The 17,166-nt window shown below is 42.1% G+C and overlaps 1 protein-coding gene across 6 annotated transcripts in view; it reads right to left on the reverse strand.

Moving 5' to 3' along the window:
* NEK10 (NIMA related kinase 10) overlaps positions 1 to 17,166 on the reverse strand; it is a 180,719-nt gene that overhangs the window by 112,473 nt on the left and 51,080 nt on the right. For 5 of the 6 annotated variants that reach the window (XM_021071459.1, XM_021071460.1, XM_021071456.1 and 2 more), the window contains one exon: positions 6,536 to 6,577. The exons of the other annotated variant lie outside the window; for it this stretch is intronic. In XM_021071459.1, the coding sequence (XP_020927118.1) occupies positions 6,536 to 6,577 (42 nt within the window). The remainder of the gene's footprint in view (positions 1 to 6,535; positions 6,578 to 17,166) is intronic. 6 annotated transcript variants of the gene reach the window in all.

Here is a 17,166-nt window from a genome sequence, read left to right on the forward strand (position 1 = left end):
AGACGGGATTAAGATGGCAGAATAGAAGGACTGGAGCTCAACTTCTCTCCTAAAAACAACAAAATTCACAACTAAAGACTGAGCACACTTCACCAAAATGGACCGGAATACTTAAAAAAGACATCCTACTCCAGAAGAAAAAGAGGAGGCCACATCAAGAGGGAGGAGGGGCAATTTCACGATATAAACAACCCCATACCTCCCAGGTGGGAAGCTCCACAGACTGAAAACTAACTGGTTCACAGAGAGAGACTCACCTACAGGAGTGAGAGTTCTGAGCCCTACATCAAACTCTCAAGTGCGGGGGTCTGGCACAGGGAGAAAGAGACCCTGGAGCATCTGGCTTTGAAGGCCAGTGGGGCTGTGCACAGGAGCTCCACAGGACTGGGGAAAACAGAGACCCCATTCTTAAAAGGCGCACATGGACTTTCACGTGCACTGGGTCCCAGGGCAGAGTGAGGTCTCCATAGAAATCTGGGTCAAACCTGACTGCAGTGCTTGGAGGACATCCTGGGAAAACAGGGGTGAATGTGGCTTGTTGTGAGGGAAGGACATTGAAGACAAAGCTCTCGGGAATACTCAGCAGCTGCCTTTCTCTGGAGGTGGCCATTTGGGGAAAATCTGGCCCCACCCATCACTCAGTGCTGAGAAGCCCCAGGGCAAACAACAACCCAGGTGGGACAACAGCACTGCTGCCCCTCAGTAAACGGGCTGCCTAAAGACCCCTCAGGCACACAGCTGCCTCTAATCCCATCCAGAGACTAAGCCCCACCCAACAGAGGGGTTAGAATCCCTCCTCCTACCAGGGGGCAGGCATCAGCCCCTCCCATCAGGAAGCCTACAGCAAGCCTCCCATACTGACTTCAGCCACAAGGGGGGCAGACACCAGAAGTAAGAGAGGCCACAACCCTTTTATCTGTAAAAAGGTCACCACACCAAAAACCTGTACAAATGAAAAGACAGGGAACTCTAACTCAGATGAGGGGGAAAGGAAAAACCCCAGAAAAACAGCTAAGCCATGAGGAGATTCTCAGCCTCCAGGAAAAAGACTTCAGACTGTTGATGCTGAAGATGATGCAAGACATTGGAAATAAACTGGAGGCAAAGATGGATAACTTACAGGAAACAATGACCAAAGAGATACAAGATACAAAACTTAAACAAGAAGAGATGCAAACTACAATAACTGAAATACGAAATTCACCAGAAGCAGCGAACAGCAGAATACAGGAGGCAGAAGAACAAATAAGCAAGGTGGAGGACAGACGAGTGGAAATGACGGATGCAGAACAGAAAAGAGAAAAAAGATTGAAAACAAATGAAGAGAGTCTCAGAGAACTCTGGGACAACGTGAAACACACCAACATCCATATTATAGGGGTGCCAGAAGGAGAAGAGAGAGAGAAGGGGGCAGAAAAAATATTCCAAGAGATAATAGCCAAAAACTTCCCTCACATAGGGAAGGAACCACTCACTCAAATCCAGGAAGCTCAACAAGTACCATATAAAATAAACCCAAGGAGGAATACACCGAGACACATATTAATCAAGCTGACCAAAATTCAAGCCAAAGAGAAAATCTTGAAAGCAGCTAGGGAAAGAAACAAATAACATACAAGGGAACCCCTATAAGGCTATCGGCAGATTTTTCAACAGAAACTCTACAGGCCAGAAGGGAGTGGCATGATATACTCAACGTGATGAAAGGGAAAAACCTCCAACCAAGATGACTCTACCCAGCAAGGCTCTCATTCAGATTTGGAGGAGAAAGCAAAACCTTCACACATAAGCAAAAGCTGAGAGAATACAGCAACCCTAAACCAGCCTTACAACAAATACTAAAGGAACTTCTATAGGCAGAAAAGAACAAGAGAAGAAGGAAAGGAAAAAGAGCAGCAAAAACAAATCCGAAGTAATTAATAAAATGGCAATAAGGGCATACATATCAATAATTACCTTAAATGTGAATGGACTAAACGCCCCAACCAAAAGACATAGACTGGCTGAATGGATACAAAAACAAGACCCATATATATGCTGTCTTCAAGGGACCCACTTCACTTCTAGGGACACATACAAATTGAAAGTGAGAGGATGGAAGAAAATATTTCATGCAAACAGGGATCAAAAGAAAGCTGGAGTAGCAATACTCATATGAGACAAAATAGATTTTAAAATGAAGAATATTTTCAGGGACAAAGAAGGACATTACGTAATGATCAAAGGATCAATCCAAGAAGATGTTATAACAATTTTAAATATCTACGCTCCCAACACAGGTTCACAACAATATATAAGGCAACTGCTAACAACCTTAAAAGGACAAATCGACAATAACACAATAATAGAAGAGGACATTAACACACCACTTACAGCAATGGATAGATCAACCAGACAGAAAATCAGTAAGGAAACACAGGCCCTGAATGAAGCATTAAACCAGATGGACTTCATAGATATTTATAGGACATTTCATCCAAAAGCAACAGAAAACACATTCTTCTTAAGTGCACATGGAACATTCTCTAAGATTGACCATATCCTGGGCTATAAATCCAACCTCAGTAACTTTAAGAAAATTGAAATCATATCAAGCATCTTTCCGACCACAATGCTATACAACTGGAAATCAACAACAAGAAAAAAACTGCAAAAAACACAAACATGTGGAGACTCAACAACATGCTACTAAACAACCAATGGATCACTGAAGAAATCAAAGAGGAAATTAAAAAATACCTAGCAGCAAATAACAACGAAGATATGACACTCCAAAACCTATGGGATGCAGCAAAAGCCGTTCTAAGAGAAAAGTTTATAGCAATACAAGCCCACCTCAGGAAACAAGAAAAAGCCCAAATAAAGCAACTTGACATCTAAAGCAGCTTGAGAGAGAAGAACAGACAAGACCTAAAGTTAGTAGAAGGAAAGAAATCATAAAGATCAGAGCAGAAATCAAGGAAATAGAAACAAAGAAAACCATAAGAAAAGATCAATGAAACGAAAAGCTGGTTCTTTGAAAAGATCAACAAAATTGATAAACCCCAAGCAAAAAAGAGAGAGGACTCAAATCAATAAAATTAGAAATGAAAAAGGAGAAGTAACAAAGGACACCACAGAAATACAAAGGATCATAAGAGACTACTATATGCAACTATATGTCAATGAAATGGAAAACCTAGAAGAAATGGACAAATTCTTAGAAAAGTACAATCTTCCAAGACTAAACCAAGATGAATGGACCATTCACAAGAACTGAAATTGAAACTGTGATTAAAAAACTTCCAACAAACAAAAGTCCAGGACCAGATGGCTTCACAGGTGAATCCTATCAAACATTTAGAGAAGAGCTAACACCTCTCCTTCTGAAACTATTTCAAAAAATTGCATAAGAAGGGATACTCCCAAACTCATTCTATGAGGCCACCATCACCCTGGTACCAAAACCAAAGACTCCACAAAAAAAGAAAACTACAGCCCAATATCACTGATGAAAATCGATGCAAAAATCCTCAACAAAGTACTAGCAAACCATATCCAACAATACATTAAAAGGATTGTATATCATGATCAAGTGGGATTTATCACAGGGATGCAAGGGCTCTTCAATATCTGCAAACCCATCAGTGTGATACACCACATTCACAAACTGAAGAATAAAAACCATATGATCCTCTCAATAGATGCGGAAAAAGCCTTTGAAAAAATCCAACACCCATTTCTGATAAAAACCCTTCAGAAAGTGGGCATAACGGGAACCTACCTCAACATGGTAAAGGCCATATGTGACAAACCCACAGCGAGCATCATTCTCAATGGTGAAAAGCTGAAAGAATTCCCACTGAGATCAGGAACAAGACAAGGATGTCTGCTCTCGCCACTACTCTTCAACATAGTTCTGAAAGTCCTAGCCACAGCAATCAAAGAAGTAAAAGAAATAAAAGGAATCCAAATTGGAGAGGAAGAAGTAAAACTATCGCCATTTGCAGATGACATGATACTATACCTAGAGAATCCTAAAGACTCTACCAGAAAACTGTTAGAGCTTATCCACGAATTTGGCAAAGTTGCAGGATACAAAATCAATACACAGAAATTGATAGCGTTTCTATATACTAACAATGAAAAAGCAGAAAAGGAAATTAGGGAAGCAATCCTGTTTACCATCACATCCAAAAGAATAAAATACCTAGGAGTAAACCCACCTAAAGAGACAAAAGACCTGTACTCTGAAAACTACAGGCCGCTGATGAAAGAAATCAAAGACGACACCAATAGATGGAAAGATATACCATGCTCGTGGATTGGAAGAGTTAATATATCAAAATGACTATACTACCCAAGGCAATCTACAGATTCAATGCAATCCCTATCAAATTACCAAGGACATTTTTCACAGAACTTGAACAAAATATTTTAAAGTTTGTTTGGAAGTACAAAAGACCCAGAATAGCCAAAGACATCCTGAAAAAGAAAAATGGAGCTGGAGGAATCAGGCTCCCGGACTTCAGACTATATCACAAAGCAACAGTCATCCATCAAAACCATGTGGTATTGGCACAAAGACAGAAATAGAGATCAGTGGAACAGGATAGAAAGCCCACAATTAAACCCACACCTACAGCCAACTAATTTACGACAAAGGAGGCAAGAATAGACAATGGAGAAAGGACCGCTTGTTCAATAAGTGGTGCTGGGAAAACGGGACAGCCACATGGAAAAGAATGAAATTAGAACACTCCCTAACACCATACACACAAATAAACTCCAAATGGATTAAAGACCTAGATATAAGACCAGACACTATCAAACTCCTAGAGGAAAACCTAGGCCAAACACTCTCTGACATAAATGACAGCAACAACTTCTCAGATCCACCTATCAGAGTATTGACAATAAAAAGAAAAATAAACAAATGGGATCTAATAGAACTTAAAAGTTTCTGAACAGCAAAGGAAACCCTAAACAAAACAAAAAGACAACCCACAGAATGGGGGAAAATCTTCGCAAGTGATTCAACTGACAAGGGCTTAATCTCCAAAATTTATAAACAACTTCTGCAGCTCCATACCAAAAAAACAAACAACCCCATCCAAAAATGGGCAGAAGATCTAAACAGACAATTCTCCAAAGAAGACATACAGATAGCCGAGAAACACATGAAAAGATGTTCAACATCACTCATTATTAGAGAAATGCAAATCAAAACCACGATGAGGTACCACCTTACACCAGCCAGAATGGCCATCATCCAAAAGTCTACAAACAATAAGTGCTGGAGAGGGTGTGGAGAAAAAGGAACCCTAGTACACTGTTGGTGGGATCGTAAATTGGTGCAACCACTGTGGAAAACAGTATGGAGATGCCTCAGAAAGCTAAAAATAGAACTCCCATTTGATCCAGCAATCCCACTCCTGGGCATCTATCCAGAGAAAACCACGACTCGCAAAGACACATGTACTCAGATGTTCATTGCAGCACTCTTTGCAATATCCAAGACATGGAAACAACCTACATGCCCATTGACAGAGAGTGGATCAAGAAGAAGTGGTACATACACAATTGAATACTACTCATCCATTAAAAGGAACAAAATACCATCTTTTTTAGCAACATGGATGGACCTAGAAATTATCACGCTAAGTGAAGCCAGCCATACAATGAGACACCAACATCAAATGCTTTCACTGACATGTGGAATCTGAAAAAAGGACAGACGGAACTTCTTTGCAGAGCAGATGTTGACTCACAGACATTGAAAAACTTATGGTCTCTAGAGGAGACAGTTTGGGGGTGGGGGGATGTGCTGGGTTGTGGGATGGAAATCCTGTGAAATCAGATTGTTACGATCATTATACAACTACAGATGTGATAAATTCATTTGAGTAATAAAAAAATGAAAAAAAAAAAAAAAAAGAAAAGAAAAGAAAATTATTATTTCCATACATAGTATAGATTTCAGAATGGGCCGTTTCGGTTCAATGCCATGCCTGAAAATTTTGTTTTATTATATTAATAAAACCAAGCACTGGACTAGCTGAGCATATACATTTATCTCATTACCTTCCCTCAGTAGTTACCAAAAGAGAAAAGTAAATGCAGTCAAGTTCATGCCTCACATTGTCATTTATTTTTTAATATCTTAGTGAACACAGTAATTCTTTTTTGTGTGAAAAAGTCGTGAACATCTTTATAACAATCACTTGGTGTATGCAATGCTGAAGCCTTGGGACTGCCAGCAACACCCATTTTTCTTTCCTAACTGACTAAAGGCAGGTGAGTTCAACAGAATTTCTCATTTCAACGGGCTGAGTAAAGTGAACCCAATTAGCCAGGAGTCCCTCCCTGGCCTATGAGTGTCCTGCCTCACACCTCTTGCCAATCCCACCTACTCCTCTCCTTGGAGGGCAGCTAAGGTTAGAAAATTGTCCACTGACACACATCAGTGTAATCTCTGCCCAGAAGCATGGCCCCACATGGAAAAGACCAGCACAAACTGGAAAGGCAAGACCAATCACCACAAAAGAACACTTACCTGAGCTAGGTTTTCAATCCCACCCAAGCTATGGAGTATTTCCTAATAAAAACAATAGAACATATGTGAAAGATGAGGGGGAGGAATGTGTTTTATATGCAATTTTTTAATGAAGTCATGAGTTTACAATTATTTTTTGAAGGGCTACATTCTAATATGAATAAGAAAACTCCCCTATTGGTCATTCATACCACATTTAAGATAAAAGAGTAATAAATATTAAAGTTGGATTGAGATTAAGACAACTGCAGCCTGCCTCATTCTTTTTACTTCCTCCATATCATCATAAAATGTTAGAGCTATGGGACAGCCACTATGGAGAACAGTGTGGAGGTTCCTCAAAAATTAAATATAGAGTTACCATATGATTCAGCAATCCTGCTCCTGGGCATATATCCAGAGACAACCATAATTCAAAAAGATACATGCACCTCAATGTTCATTGCAGCATTATTTACAATAGCCAAGACATGGCAGCAACCTAAATGTCCACCAACAGAGGAATGAATAAAGAGGATATGGTATATACATACAATGGAATACTACTCAGCCATAAAAAAGAATGAAATAATGCCATTTGCAGCAACATGACTGGACCTAGAGATTATCATAGTAAGTGAAGCAAGTCAGAGAAAGACAAATACCATAGGAGATTACTTATATGTGGAATCTAACTAAAAATGATACAAAAGAACTAATTTACAAAACAGAAACAGAACACAGATTTCAAAATCAAACTTATGGTTACCAAAAGGGAAACACAGGGTAGAGGGATAAAATGGGAGGTAGGGATTGACACATACACACCACTACATATGGAAGAAATGGATAACCAACAAGGACCTGCTGTATAGCACAAGGAAATCTACTCAATACTCTGTAATAACCTATATGGGAAAAGAATCTGAAGAAGAATGAATATACGTATATGTACTTTGCTGTATACCTGAAATGAACACAATATTTTAAGTCAACTATACTCCAATAAAATTATTTTTAAAAAGTTAGAGCGAAAAGAGCTGTTAGGTATCACTCCCTTCAACCCCCTAATATTACCGAACCCGAAAACCAAGACCTACTTTTCTCCAAGGACAGAGCCTATTAGAATCCAGCATCACTGAATCCCAGGATTTTACTCGAGGCCTCAGCTTACTGCGGGCCATGGACCAGCAACAACAGAATCATCTTGAGCTGATTACAAACACAGAATCTCCAACTTGCCCCAGATCTGCTGAATGACACACTGAATTTCAACATGATCCCCAGGTAATCTGCACACCCAATAAAACTCGAGAAGCATTGCTCTAGACTAGACCACAGGGTTTCTCCTTGAAATGATTTGGCTAATGGTCTTTATTAAACCCACACCCTAAACAAGTGTAAGGATAATCACTGGAAAATGCCCTCTGATATAGGTCTTTAAAATCAATTCCCAACAAGAAGGCATTGCATGAAATTTCTGAAACTGCCCCAAAGTGCTAATTAAGAAAGAGGAGTTCGAAATTATCGCAACCTTGTAAATCAACTATACTTCAATAAAACTTTTAAAAAAAGAGAGACATCAAAAAAAGAAAAAAGAAAAGAAAGAAAGGAGTTCCCTGGTAGCCTAGTGGGTTAAGGATCTGGCATTGTCACTACAGCAGCTCAGACCACTGCTGTGGCACAGGTTTGGTGCCTGGCCTGGGAATTTCTGCATGCCACAGGCACAGCCAAAGATTAAAAAAAATAAATAATAATAATAATTAACAAAAGAGAGAGGGCTGGGAGTGTGGAGTTGTGGAAGGAGCTAGTTTGGAACTCTACTACGTACAGGAAACACTCTCAGGTTACTCACACTGACACTGATCTCAGGGTAAACATGTTTCAAGTGGCCTTGACCTGTTTAAAGCTGTGCTGACACCTCTCTCCTTACTGGACAGGCACTCGAGAATGTTATTGGAAGTACAGACATTGGCCATCATTGCAATTCTGGGACGTGCAGGAGGTTGAGGATGCAGCCCCTAAGGCCAAGGGGGCAGCTAGGGAGAGGCTCGGTCGGGGGCTCAAGGCTTCCTGGGTCAAAGTCTCCTTATTCTGTGCAAAGGGGATTTGGAAACAACATAACCCTTTTTTATACTAAGAATGAAGGTACATTTATAACTCAATTAAAAATAGTTCTGAGGAGTTCCTGTCGTGGCACAGTGGTTAACGAATCCGACTAGGAACCATGAGGTTGCGGGTTCGGTCCCTGCCCTTGCTCAGTGGGTTAACGATCTGGCGTTGCCGTGAGCTGTGGTGTAGGTTGCAGACGCGGCTCGGATCCCGCGTTGCTGTGGCTCTGGCGTAGGCCGGTGGCTGCAGCTCCGATTCAACCCCTAGCCTGGGAACCTCCATATGCCACGGGAGCGGCCCAAGAAATAGCAACAATAACAACAACAACAACAACAACAACAACAAAAAAAAGACAAAAGACAAAAAAAAAAAATAGTTCTGTGACTACCTACTAATTTGAATTCCCATTATTGCAATTTCACTTTAGAAGAACTATTAATTAAAGAACCTATGAATACTGTATACATTATGCTAATTGCAGCAGGACAGTTTATACATACAAAAATAAAAACAACATTTTACAATCACTTATATCTTTTCAACAATTTTTTTCCCCATTCCTGTTTAGTAAAATCCCCGGGTTAGGCTCTGAAGGGGACACACATACGTATAAGTCAGAGGTTGACTTCACTGAGCTATGAGCAAGCATATGTAGACATACAAATAAGTGGAATTGAGGACAGAATTTAGGGAATTTAGGGAGTTCCTGCTGTAGCCCAACAGCGTCTCTGGAGTGCTGGGATGACGCAAGTATGATCCAAAGCCTGGCACAGTGGGTTAAGGATCTGGCATTGTGGCAGTTGTGGCATAGGTCGCAACTGTGGCTCAGTCTGATCCCTGGCCCAGGAACTCCATATGCCACAAGGCAGCCAGAAAAAAAAAAAAAAAAAAAAAGAAGCAGAATTTGGTCAGCATTATAAGAAAATTATACATGAGGTGCTATGACACCCAAGAGGACGGACATGCAATCATCTTCTGAGAGGGCTAAGGAAAACTTCCTAAGGACGGTAGCCTCTGCACGGGCTCAGAAGGATGGATAGATCTGCTGAGAAAACACGGAGGAAGAGGGGGAAACAAAGGGGATTCCAAGCAAAGACAACAGCAGGCTCCAAGGAACACAGAACTTGCGTAAAAAGAACATCAAGATGTTCCACAACTGTGAAAAGCACTTCCCTGACTCCATGAGGGGAAGTGTTGGGAGTTATGTTAGAAAAACAGAGTGTGAGCCAACCGTGGGAGGACTTGGACATGAGCCTGACTTTGAACTTGGCCAGGCAGGCCTGAGGATAGCATGTGAACAAGGGCTGATCCAAATCAGCCGTGAGGACTTTCCTCTGGTCTTGGGGTGACCTGGAGTGGGAAGCTGGTTTGGGGGCAGGTGGGAAGAGGTGTGGGGAAGCCGGCCGTCTTAGAAGTGGTGTGAGCACCTACCCCTGCAGACCCACGGGGAGAAAGGGAACAGAGAGGGCATCAGGTGCTGGCAAATCCAGGTCACGAATGAGACAAGGGCACAAAACTGAAATCTGCCATCACTGACATGAAGGAGATTTAAATCGGAAGCTTGGAAGGGTGAAGACACCAGAGAAAGAATAATGGGTCAGTGATTGGTCAGAGTCAATTTTTAATGTTTCCCTTGACATTACCTATCCAATAAGCAATGTGGATGATATGAAACTAAGTCCCTGTTTCCCAAACTATGTCCTGGAAATATTCATTTTATTCCATGCAATGGGTGGTACTAGGCATTCTATTTCAAAAAAAAAAAAAATTTCAGGATCAAACAATAGGTTAAACTGAGTGTAACACATGATTTTATCATAGACTGAAACTCCTCAGAGCTTTAATGTACTGCTATGCCCTTAGGTCCCCAGCAGGAGAACCAGTGGGCAGCTTTCCTAAATGTCACTGACTGCAGCGCCCTTCTTTTCACAGGATACTGACCTCACCTGGGGACCAGAGTTTGAGAAGTGCTGTTATAAAGTATAGAAAGGGGCCTGTGGAGTTCCCGTCGTGGCGCAGTGGTTAACGAATCCGACTAGGAACCATGAGGTTGCGGGTTCGGTCCCTGCCCTTGCTCAGTGGGTTAACGATCTGGCGTTGCCGTGAGCTGTGGTGTAGGTTGCAGACGCGGCTTGGATCCCGCGTTGCTGTGGCTCTGGCGTAGGCCGGTGGCTGCAGCTCCGATTCAACCCCTAGCCTGGGAACCTCCATATGCCGCGGGAGTGGCCCAAGAAATAGCAAAAAGACAAAAAAAAAAAAAAAAAAAAAAAAAAAAGAAAGGGGCCTGTGCACACTACTGTAACGGAATGGATGGTCCATGCGGCCCTGCTGTACAGCACAGGGAATGCTACTCAATACTCTGTGATAACCTATATGGGAAAAGAATCTGAAAAAGAATGGATGTGTGTAAGTGTATAATGGAGTCACTTTGCCGTACATGTGAAACTAACACAAGATTGTACATCGACTATATTTAAATAAAATGCTACAAAATTATAAAGTATAGGACGGGAAAGGGGGTTTGTATGTACTCAAGCACTTAGCCTTCATTTATTAAACAAACATCTTCCCCAATGCCCCTGTGGAGGCAGAAGACACTTGGAAGTTCTGGTTCCTGATGATCTGAACTGCAAACCGACCGGTGTGCTCAGATTCCAGCAGTGCCTCCCAAGCCCCTTCCTGACCTCAGTCTCTCCCCCTACAGATGTCCGAGGGTCATGGTCCTGGGCTCTGCACTTAAGAGCCTAATGACCCAGAGAAAGTCCCCCTCAACCTGAACTTCAGTTCAATGAGCAAAATGTGAACAAACATCCTTACTCTGCCTATTCCCAGAGCCTCCCTCTTAAAAAAAAAAAAAAGATGCAATAATATAATACTGATAAAAACTATGTATAAAAAAGTGGAGCACCCTGCAAGGCCAACGTGGGTGTTGTGAGGATAGTGCTGTTTCCATCACAGCACAAAACCTCCGTGCCCGTAGGTATGCTCGCCTGGGATGTGCACAATGGGAAGAGCAGGGCACTGCACCCTGACCTCCCCGTTCTTCGGCTCATCCTCAGTCCCACATTGCTTATCGTTCCATCTCCATTTGAAGGCCCCCCACACCCTGGCCTTTACTTGTCTTTCTAAGTGTGATAGTAACTACTCTTCTTGGTATATAGTATTTGTAGAGGCTGAGGAAAAGCTTCCTGCCTTGGAGTCTGGAGGTGAGGTGGTGCCGTCAGGAGCTGATTCTGCAGGTGGGAGGGGAGGGAGGACCAAGAGGCCCCTGTGAAGTTACTGAGCATCAGGCACACAGCGGGATCTCCAACTCTTTGGCCTTTGCACTCTTTTATGTAGAACTCAAGCCGCAGCATATCAGCTCAAACACAAAAGCTGAAGCCAATGAACAAAACCTGGAGCTGACGGTTACGACAGGCCTGGCTCTCTTCCAATAAGGAAGAAGCCTGCCCCAGCAAGCTCTCTTTCTCTCAATAAAGAGATGGCTTACCCAAGCAGGCTCTTACCAGGGATGAGGAAAGTTTCAGACCCTCAACAAAGCCCTACCACCCTTTCCCTTACCCTCTGGCTATAAAAAGAAGCAGTCAACTTCCATTGGAGGCTGGCTCTCCCTGATCACCAGGAAGTTGGCCGCTGTGCCAGCAGCATTTCTTATCTCAATAAACTCCTTTCTCTGCACCTTGCTATGAGTCTGGAAATTCTTTTTCCAACCTGTGCTCAGACCAAAACACTTGGAACGCTTAAAAATTACTAAGAGGGGAGTTCCCGTCGTGGCACAGTGGTTAACGAATCCGACTAGGAACCATGAGGTTGCGGGTTCGGTCCCTGCCCTTGCTCAGTGGGTTAACGATCTGGCATTGCCGTGAGCTGTGGTGTAGGTTGCAGACGCGGCTCGGATCCTGCGTTGCTGTGGCTCTGGTGTAGGCCAGTGGCTACAGCTCCGATTTGACCCCTGGCCTGGGAACCTCCATATGCCGCGGGAGTGGCCCAAGAAATAGCAACAACAACAACAACAACAACAAAAGACAAAAGACAAAAGAAAAAAAAAATTACTAAGAGGAGTTCCCTGGTGGCTCAGCAGGTTAAGGAGCTGGCATTGTCACTGCAGTAGCTCAGGTCACTGTTGTGGCACAGGTTTGACCCCTGGCCCAGGAACTTCCACATGCCAAGGGCACAGCCAAAAAGAAAAAATTACTGAGAGTCCCAAAGAGCTTCCTTTTCTGTGGGTTATATCTTTTTATTTTTACCATATTAGAAATTAAAGGTAAGAACATTTTAAAACACTAGAGCACACAAGCATTTGTCCCATCAGCCACGAGGATGCCATCACTACATATCCTGAAGCCTCTGAAGAGCCCCACTGCACACTCCTAAAAGAGTGGGAGTGAAAAGGCAAATAACATCATAGCATTATTTTTAGGATGGTTTCGACCTTGTGGAACCCCTCGAAGGGTTTCGGAGACCCATAATGGTTGCCTGACCACACTTTATGAACCATTATGCTACTGTGTCATCAGGATGGATGCCCAACCTGGAAAGCTGGGACTTAAATAAAGGGCAAAGTCTGAGGCTAGAGATATGTGCTTGTGAGAAACAACAACAGCAGCAACACGAGAGTTGAAGCCAAGAGCTTGGGGAAGAAGATGACAAAGAAAAGAACTTCAGGTGGGGTTAACACTGAGGAAGGCAGGGTTAAGAAAAGCAGCAAGTAAATAATACAGAAAAACAAAACCTGATGAGGAAGAGCAGGTGGTAAAGGGTATGGCTGCTAAAGAGGCTGGCAGTGTGAGGGAGGGATAACACCACTCACCTCTGCTGTCTTTTCCTAACAAGGAAAAGACAACATAAACACAATTCAGTGGCTTTGAAGATTTTTCTCTTTATCCTTGATAAGTATGAAGATGAGGGGTTCACTGTAAGGAGTCCATGTGGCCTTTTATCTTTATCCTGCTTAGGCTCCAACTACACTTGAAACCTCCAAACATGTCTCTTCCTTTAATTATGGAAAACTAAGCAATTTTAACTTCAAAAATGACTTCTCGAAGAGGGAAGCCTCCTGTACTGTTGGTGAGAATGTAAATTGGTGCAACCACAAAGGAAAACAGTATGGCAGTTCCTTAAAACACTAAAAGTAGAGTTGCCATATGAGCCAACAATCCCACTCCTGGGCATATATCCAGAGAAAATTCTAATTTAAAAAAATGCATGCCATGCACCCCAATGCTCATGGCAGCACTATTTACAATATCCAAGACATGGAAGCAACCTAGATGCCCATTGACAGAGGAATGGATGAAGAAGATGTGGTACATATATACAATGGAATATTACTAAGCCATAAAAAAGAATGAAATAATATCATTTTTAGCAACATGGATGGACATAGAGATGATCATACCAAGTGAAGTAAGACAAAGAAAAGCAAATATCATATGATATCACTTAAATGTGAAATCTAAAAAAAAGATACAAATGAACTTAATATTTACAAAGCAGAAACAGACTCATAAGCTTAGGAAACAAACTTGTGGTTATTAAAGGGGAAAGGTGGGGGAAAGGGATAAATTAGGAGTTTGGGGTTAACAGATACATACTACTGCATGTAAAATAGATAAAAAACAAGGAACTGCTGTATAGCACAGGGACCTCTATTCAATACTCTGTAATAACCTATAGGGTAAAAGAATCTGAAAAATAAAGGATACATGTGTATGTATAACTGAATCACTTTGCTGTACACCTGAAACTAACACAACATTGTAAGTCAACAATATCCCAATAAAAAATAAAAATTAAATTTAAAAAATGACTTCTCTTTCATTCCTTCCACTCTTTTCTTGCTGGAACCCCCATGAAGCACTACCAGAGCTTCTATACAGTGGCAGGCAGGATCCAATCTACAAGTCACCAGCTTGCAACCAGTCAAGAAATGACAGCCAACTCAGCACACTATAGTTGATATAAGTGAATTCCAGAGAAAACCTTGTACATAGAATTCAGTTAAAAGTTATACAACACATCAGTTCTAAAAAAAAAAAAAAAAAAGGTGGGGGCAGGGGGTGTTCCAGAGATATAGCCTGACTTTTCCATAGAAGTAGAAATGAAGGTGAGATGAAGGCTTGAAGCTACAGCTGGGTCAAGAAAAGGGCATTTAATGGTAAGAGAAAATAGTAAGGGAGTCACTGATGCCATTAACAAGGAGAACAGATGGAAGACTAAGCCTTAGCCAGAAGGAGAAGGATTTATTTGGACACAAGAAGGGAAGTAAAGCTGCCCAATAATTGAAATATTTCATGCAGCAAAGAAAATCAGTGAGGTCCTATGGGATGACTTCAGTTTTGCCTGTAAAACAGATGAGGCTGTGATCTGATGAGAGTGCCAGGGCTAGGAGGGGTCTCGGGGGGAGAGGCAGAGATAGTTTAGAACAGCTGCCATGGCTCCTGCAATAGAAGGATTCGACCAGAGTGGAGGGCAGCCTGGTGAGGCGAGGGTGGCTGACACCCACTGGCACCGGTCATAGCAAGCCTCAGCTTTGCTACATGACCCTGGCCAAAAATTCTTGGCAACCCAGATACTCAACAACTGCTCTTCTTTGTGGACAGAGTGCCAGCAGGAGAGACTCAGGAAGCATCCCCTTAATAGAAAAACTCAAAATCTAGGGGAGACTTGGTTTAATACATGTTTGGGACTTAAAACCCCATAAACAAAGAGGTCAATGAATTCTTCAGAGAGCAATTCAGGCAACCCTATTCCAGCCCATCAAGAACTAGATGAAGAAAGGCCAACACTTTCGATGAGGATTAGCAGAGTATGACACAAGAGCCTTCAGTTCTCTGAGCAAACAGAACGTCTCTAAGGCAAATATTTTGCTAACTTCTCCTAGTCAGAAACCTAGACTTCCTGCTAAAACTCCATCCACCTGCCTCCATGAATACTTTTACTAATAGTATATATACAATGGCTGTGACTAGAGATTATCATACTAAGTGAAATAAGCCAGAAAGAGAAAGACAAATACCATATGATATCACTTATATGTGGAATCTAAAACATGGCACAAATGAACCTATCTACAGAACAGAAACAAACTCACAGACATAGAGAACAGACTTGTGCTTGTCAAGGGGAAGGGAGGAAGAGAGGGATGGACTGGGAGATTGGGGTTAGTTGATACAAACTAGTACATTTAGAATGGATAAGCAATGAGACCCTACTGTATAGCACAGGGAACTATATCCAGTCTCTTGTGACAGAACATGATGGAAGGTAATATGAAAAAAAGAATGTCTAGGGAGTTCCGTTGTGGCGCAGCGGAGACGAATCCAACGAGTATCCATGAGGATGCGGGTTCGATCCCTGGCCTTGCTCAGTGGGTTAAAAGATTCCGGGTTGCCACAAGCTGTGGTGTAGGTTGCAGACGTGGCTCCGATCCCATGTTGCTGTGGCTGTGGCATAGGCTGGCAACTGTAGCTCCGATTTGACCCCTAGCCTGGGAACTTCCAGATGCTGCGAGTGCGGCCCCCAAAACAAAATAAATAAATAAATAAACAAACAAAATATTAAAAAATAATGTATATATATATGTATATGTATGACTGGGTCATTTTGTTGTACAGCAGAAATTGATAAAACACTAAATCGACTACACTTTAATTTAAAAAAAAAATTTAAATAGCATATACACAGTGTTCTTATCCAAAATGAGGCCTTTTGGGAGAGAACAAGGAGGGTTGTTAACAGTGAAGTGGGAACAGCAAGCCAATACAGGTCTGATCCAGGCGGTGGAACGCAGGGCCCACCTTCACCATTCCTGCCCCCCACCCACAGCTCTGTGTGGGTGGTCTAGGAGAAAAGGAAAACTCCTGGAAAATTGTGAGCATCCAGGACAGAAGGCCACTGGGAGTATGTCCCAAGTCACATATTTAGATGATTGTGGTTGGCTAAACTCTAAGAGCACAAAGCCAGCTTAGGATGCAGAATGGGGAAAGGCTAAAGCCACCATGAATGCCAGGCAACTCAAAAATCAGAGCAGCTGTGTAGCTGCTCTTACCAAAACGCTTATTTTTATAAGTGCCATGTTTGGAAAAGACGGCTATAGGGGTAATGAAAGGAAATACCCTCTGACTCAAATAATAACTCCTCCATAAAGTCGAAGCCAAAATAAAACATCTTCGGAGTAGTCTAAACATCCCAGCAAACTTATCAGGACAGGGTATAAAAGGAGACACCTCTTAGGAAAAAAAAAATCATTTGTGAAAATTACTGAAGTATGTATGAATAAGTAGAACACTTTGTAAATATTTAACATTGGCAAGCAGAAACAATAATGGTTAATTAGCAATATGGAGGCTTTGGGGCAGTGGTTCTCAAACTGTGGTCCCCTGACCAGCATCAGCATCACCTGGGAACTTGGTAGAGATGCAGATTTTCAGGCCCTCCTCAGAAACTGTGGAGGTGGCCCCCAAGCCTCTTTAAGTCTTCCAGTGTTTCTGATGTACTAGAAGTTTAAGAATTTCTGCATTATAGAAACAGCCATCTAG

This window comes from Sus scrofa, chromosome 13 (genome assembly GCF_000003025.6).
Source record: "Sus scrofa isolate TJ Tabasco breed Duroc chromosome 13, Sscrofa11.1, whole genome shotgun sequence".
Lineage (NCBI taxonomy): Eukaryota > Metazoa > Chordata > Mammalia > Artiodactyla > Suidae > Sus > Sus scrofa.